Raw genomic sequence first — 6,082 nt, forward strand, 5'->3', positions numbered from 1 at the left:
GCAGGTGAGCTCAGAGAAGACGAAACGAGAACAGGGACGAATGACCGGGTCCGGGTCCGGGTCTCGGTCAGAAGAGGGCAGAGGAAAATGCGTAGAAGCATGTGTACACCTGTTTTTCAAGCCTAAACAACACAGAGAGGCGGGCCCAAAGTGTAGTCGGGTCCACCTGCGGAGAGAGAGACGGTGAGAGGAGTAACTTTAAACCAAATATCCGCTAGAAACCAAACGGGCCTGTCACTGGACCCACTAGAAACAGAAGGAAACAACCATTACACACAATATCTCACCCATGTCGAGGATGACATGTGGGACTGAAGGAGAAGAGGGCCTATTTGCAGAGTCAACAAGAATGCGACGGACAAGTTTGCACAGCGAACCGAACAAATGAAGATGCAGCTTGCAGTACGCCGGACAGAAATCACAGGCACCGGCCGCAGCACATGATCAGCTCGACAAATCGCACCAAGCTACCCAATGACAGGTTGGCCCACAAATAGCTATGGCCCATGGGTTGTGTGTAGAGGATACAGCACCTGCTGTGTTGGTCAGATTCAGCAAACCACTCTGCTCCACTGGAACCAATCGGAAGCCATTCCTTCAGCCAAACAAATCGATCAAGGCGGCATGCGTGGAGCGCTCTGGGAGGGGGCAAGCATACACGCACTTGCTTGTTCTCAATGCTCAACATCTACAGTACAATAAAACACAAAAAAAATGATAAAGTTCACAGAGATATATAACTCTAGAAAAAAAAGGTTGACAGAGATGTATTTACTGTGGAGCTCGAATTGACCAATTACACGTATTATGAATTGTGATACGAAAAAAAAAATTTTACTCCCAGCAATGCACGAGGAGGAGTACCATATATTAACCGATCGACGTCCATACTCGACGGATTGTCCTCACTAGTTCGAGTGATTCTTAGCGAGAAGAGGTTGGCGAGGAATTAGATGATGTAATGGTGGAGGAGGAGCCGGCGGTCATGGGAGTCATATCCATGGGATAGCTCCCCAGCACCCTTAAGAACGAGGTGAACTCCTGGACCTCTGCAAGCGCATTTTGCACGCGCGGGTCGGCAAGGGATGCCTGGAAGTCCACGTAGAACATGTAGTCGAACGTCTTGGTGGCCGTGCCGCTGGTGGCATCGTCGACAAGGCGGATGGGCCGGTACGGGCGGCTCTCGATCTTGGTGAGGCTGATGTCGCGGAAGGCGAAGGCGGAGAGCACCTTGAAGAGCATGGAGGTGCCCTCCTTGTCGTGGGCGAACACGATGCTGGTTTTGAAGGGCCGGTCCATGCGCGGGACGATTGGCTCCCTCGCCAGCATCACGAACCGCGTCACGTTGCCGCAGTCGTCCTGGATGCCGTCGGCGAGCACCTCCATGCCGTACAGCTCGGCAGCGCGGGAGGACGCGATGGCGGCCGTGTCACGGAGGCCGTTGGCGGCGATGCACTCGGCGGCGCCGGCGGTGTCGTCGAAAGCTTCGCGAGCAGCGTTGAGACCCATGCGGGTGAGCGTGTGCTCGCACTGCGCCAGCGCCTGCGGGTGGCTGATGACGCGGGTGATGTCCTCCTTGCGCACGCCCGGCAGCGCGAGGAGGCAGTGGTGCACGGGGAGCTGCACCTCGCCGACGATGTGGAGGCGGTGACGGAGCAGGAGGTCGTAGTTCCGGTGGATGCTGCCGCCGAGCGAGTTCTCCACGGGGAGCACGGCGCGGTCCGCGATCCAGTTCTCCACGGCCTGGAACGCCACGTCGAACTGATCGCAGGGAACTGATCCAGTTTTTATTCCGACCGTTTGGTTCCGGAGGGAGCGCCGCGAAGCTATATTCTGTGTTGACATCTGGTGACTTTTTGGTCCATGATGAAGTCAGAAGAAGGAATATCATGAAGGCCGGATTGGTGGACTGACTAAAGGAGGTTCGAGTCAACGTGATGCTGAGGGATCTGCTTGGCGTTCCGGACTTGCAGCAGTGGTATGCATGTGGGGGCGGCAGCACAGGGGATGTTCAGAGTCTTACCTCTCAGGGTGAAAACCCAAGGTCTGGCCTTAACTGGTTGTACCTGACAATGTTCTTGTTGGAGGCATTGTTTTGAGAGTGGAGACTATCTTCAGGGAGAAATCCTAAGACCTTTGGTCGGGCGACGACGGCGCTGGTGCACTGTTTCCTTCTTGGAGGCGTCGCTTTTGGAGAGTCTGTACTTCAGGTGTTGTCACGGTGGTGGTTGTATTGCTGTTGCTAGGTCTAGAAGGCTGTAGCGGGACTTTTATTTTTTAGTTTTCTTTTCTCTTTTTTGGCTGTGTGCATCCGTACTGCCATTAGGATGGGGCGTTGTTGCAGAGGCTGGGTGTAATTGGTATCTTTTGATATTAATATATTCCCTTTATCGAAAACGCCTTGCCGGCCGCCTTCTCGCTGTACGCCCCCGGCACACCCTGGTACGCCACACGCAGCTCTGAACCGTGCATCGGCGCGGGGCACAGGTCCGCGATCCGGAGCGGTGCCGGCAGGTTCCTTGCGCCGCCATTAGTACTGCTCACAGGAGTCACAGTCACAGGGACCAAGTCCAACAGCGCCCCGTTTGCAGCCGCTGCCACCGCGACGTGGCCGTTGGTGGAGTGGGAGACGAGCGCAGCCACCTTGCTCCCGTTTTCGTTTCGAGAACTTCTGGCCGCGCCACGCGGGCTTCTTTGACGTTGTCGGGAAGGCTTGGGCACCCGGCATGACCTCCACAAATCCCCTTACGAGGATCCGTGTGAAGCTCGGGCGAACTGCAAGGGCGCTGCGTTCTTGGAGCAAAGAACTCTTTGGTGACGTTAGGTTCCAACTCCATCTCGCCAACGAAATTATTCATCGTTTTGACATTGCACAAGAGGACCGCACCCTTGGCCCTTTGGAATTTGAGCTCCGCAAGTTGCTCAAAACTCGGGTGCTTGGCCTAGCTGCCATTGAGAGATCTCGCCGACGTCAGGCGTCCAGAGTTACCTGGCTGAGGGAGGGCGACGCCAACACCCGCTATTTCCACATCAAGATGAACTCTAGACGACGCAAGAATTACGTGCACACCCTGACAACGGACCAAGGCATCCTAACCGCTCACGAAGAAAAAGAAGCCGCTTTTCACCGTCACTTCTCTAGGGTTTTGGGCACCGCCGAGGCTCCGTCGCTGTCCTTCAACTGGTCGATGCTGGATCTGCCGAGTTTATCCACCGGAGGCCTGGACAATCCTTTCACTTCCAAGGAGATTTGGGAGGCGATCAAGGATTCGCCTGCAGAGAAGGCTCCGGGGCCCGATGGCTTCACTGGCATTTTTTACCGCCGCTGTTGGGGCATAATCAAGCAGGACATTCTGGAGGTTTTCCACCACCTCTTCCATCTGGCTGGTGGGGATTTCTTCGCGCTCAATCGCGCCTTCATCTGCCTCCTGCCGAAGAAGGACGGCGCCTCCTCGACCAACGACTTCCGTCCAATCAGTTTGATTCACTCCATTGCCAAGCTTTTCGCAAAGGTGCTAGCTCGGCGTCTCTCCACGGTCATCAGCGGTTTGATCTCGCCGGCTCAAAGTGCGTTTCTCAGGACGCGCACGATCCACGACAACTTTCTGTATGTCAGAAACCTTGCCCGCTCCCTCAACCGCAAGAAGAAACCGTCCCTCCTCATCAAATTGGATTTTGCAAAGGCTTTTGATTCGGTATCCTGGGAGTACCTACTGGATCTGTTACAGCACCTTGGTTTCTCTCCACGTTGGAGGGATTGGATTGCACTTCTCCTGTCCACGACCACCTCTGCTGTCTCCCTCAACGGCGCCACGGGACCTCCTATTTTCCACCGGCGCGGACTCCGGCAGGGGGACCCGCTGTCCCCGCTTCTCTTCATCATCGCCATCAACCCCCTCCAGAAGATCTTCCAAATTGCAACTGCTTCGGGTTTTCTCTCCCCCCTTCCGGTGCGCGAGGCAAACTTCCGTATGAGCCTCTATGCGGATGACGCAATCTTCTTCTTGAATCCCGTCGCCGACGAGCTGGACATGGCCTTTCGCATCCTCCACTGCTTCGGCTTGGCGACGGGGCTGCATATCAACATCGCCAAATGCTCCGTGGCCCCAATCCGCTGCGACAATGTGGACTTGACCTCTGTTCTCGCACCCTTCACGGGTGAGCGAGCGAGCTTCCCCATCCGCTATCTAGGACTTCCGCTAAGTCTGGGCAGAGTCCGCCACGTCCATCTGCAGCACATCTTGGATCGGGCGAGGTCTCACCTTGCCGCTTGGAAAGGACGGTGGATCAACGCGGGAGGGCGAAAGGCCCTGGTCTCCTCGGTGCTCAGTACCCTTCCTATCTTTGCTATGACCGTGCTCAAAATTCCTCCAAGTTTCCTGAAGGAGTTCGACAAGATTAGACGCAATTTCATCTGGGACATCGAGGACAACGCGCCCGCGGGAGGAAAGTGCAAGGTCAGCTGGAAGAAGATCTGCTCTCCGCTGCAACACGGTGGGCTCGGCCTCCCCAACCTTTCCCTTTTCGGCCGCGCACTCCGTCTACGTTGGCTTTGGCTGGAGTGGAGCGACGAGGCTCGGCCCTGGCTCGGCTCTCCTACTCCTTGTGATGAAGGGGATCGGGCGCTTTTTCACGCTGCCACTAGGGTCACAATCGGAGACGGCAACCGTGCCTCCTTTTGGCACTCTTCCTGGCTAGGGACGGCGCCCCTTAATCAGCAGTTCCCTGCGCTCTACGCCGCCTCTCGCAGGAAGAACAAGACTGTTGCTGCCGCCATCCACAACAACAGCTGGGTCCTTGACCTTGGCAGGGATTTGCCCACACATCTCCTGCATGATTTCATCAGGTTGTGGAGATTAGTTCAGACGACGACGCTTCGGCAAAACATCCCGGATGCCATCACCTGGTTGCTCTCCAAAGATGGCTCCTATACAGCCAGCTCCGCTTACAAGATCCATTTTGAGGGCCAAGTCCGCTCGGAGGCGCCTACAATTGTATGGCAGCAGTGGGCACCGGCCAAATGCAAGCTCTTCCTTTGGCTCCTGCTCCAAGACCGCCTCTGGTGCGCTGACCGACTCCAACGCCGACGGTGCCCAAACGAGTATTTCTGCCCGCTATGTGTGAGAAACCTTGAAACCTCTTGGCATCTCTTCTTTGAATGCCCTTTCGCCCAACAGATATGGCAAGGAGTGGCATCATGGAGAAATTGTGGCCCTTTGGCTCCGTCAGTTTGGGCTCTTGAGAAGAGCTTCTCAGCAGTTTGGCACAAGATCTTGGCATCGGCGCTGCCATGTCACAGGAAAGGAACCAAGTCCATCTTCACCTTGGTTTGCTGGGCCATTTGGCGCGAACGAAACTCGCGCATTTTCCAGGGCAAGCTGGCGCCTAAGTCGGCCATCATCGCATGCATCAGGGACGAAGCTAGAGAGTGGGCGTTTGCTAATGCCAAAGCTCTTAGAGAGCTCATGTTTGATCCTCCTTGAAGCTCTAGGCTTTTTTTTTTCTTTCTCCTTCTTTTCTAGTTCTCTCCTTTCTCCGCCTGTCCCGTGATGATCTTTCATTTTCGGGCACGCATTTGTAAAGTTTTCCCCCTGCTTATCAATGGAAGCCAGCAATTGCTGGATCTTTCAAAAAAAAAAAAGCTGGTGAGCCACTCCGCCCGGCTTGCAACGACGGCGCCCTGCAGAGAGGACCTGACCACGCCACCGCCCCTCCTCGGATTGTGGCTCGCCGGCCTAAGACCCTGACCAATGGGTGCCTTGACCAAACTTATGGCAGCCATGACTGACCACACCAATTTACCTCTTCTTCTCTGTTGCTTTTTCAGGTAACGAGAAAACTGAAACTGCTAAACTGGTATCTGAAGCAGCTTCAAAGCGAGAAGCTGAGAGGGGAAGTGGGATGTGGAAGGGGATATATGGAGCACTGTTTTTGGATTGGGTCTCCGGTCCTCTGTTTATTCGACTTATTCAATCGACTCATGGGCCATTGGCCCCGTGGAGCAATGCATGTGCCCTGCTACCGGCTTCCACGAAGAAGGACAAAACATTTACAATTGAGCCATGACCCACGTTTTTGTTCG

The 6,082-nt window shown here is 55.2% G+C and overlaps 1 protein-coding gene across 1 annotated transcript; it reads right to left on the minus strand.

Annotated features, from left to right (window-relative positions):
- Nucleotides 1-845: 845 nt before the first annotated feature.
- LOC124677130 (arogenate dehydratase/prephenate dehydratase 6, chloroplastic-like) lies at nt 846-5,797 on the minus strand. Its single transcript, XM_047213128.1, has 4 exons — nt 5,655-5,797; nt 3,372-3,380; nt 2,381-2,668; nt 846-1,783 (listed from the first exon to the last, which is right to left on the minus strand). Exons 1-4 carry the CDS (start codon nt 5,780-5,782, stop codon nt 925-927), a joined length of 1,284 nt encoding a protein of 427 aa, XP_047069084.1. The 5' UTR covers nt 5,783-5,797; the 3' UTR covers nt 846-924.
- Nucleotides 5,798-6,082: the final 285 nt, after the last annotated feature.

Source organism: Lolium rigidum, chromosome 7 (assembly GCF_022539505.1).
Source record: "Lolium rigidum isolate FL_2022 chromosome 7, APGP_CSIRO_Lrig_0.1, whole genome shotgun sequence".
NCBI classification, from domain to species: Eukaryota; Viridiplantae; Streptophyta; class Magnoliopsida; order Poales; family Poaceae; genus Lolium; species Lolium rigidum.

Bases quoted from the DNA above. Each gene is read 5' to 3' on its own strand.
- LOC124677130 (XM_047213128.1), bottom strand. From the start codon at position 5,782: ATGGCTGCCATAAGTTTGGTCAAGGCACCCATTGGTCAGGGTCTTAGG. The intron at 1,784-2,380 runs ATATTAATATCA...CGGAATAAAAAC, and splicing joins GCGTTTTCGATAAAGGGAAT to TGGATCAGTTCCCTGCGATC.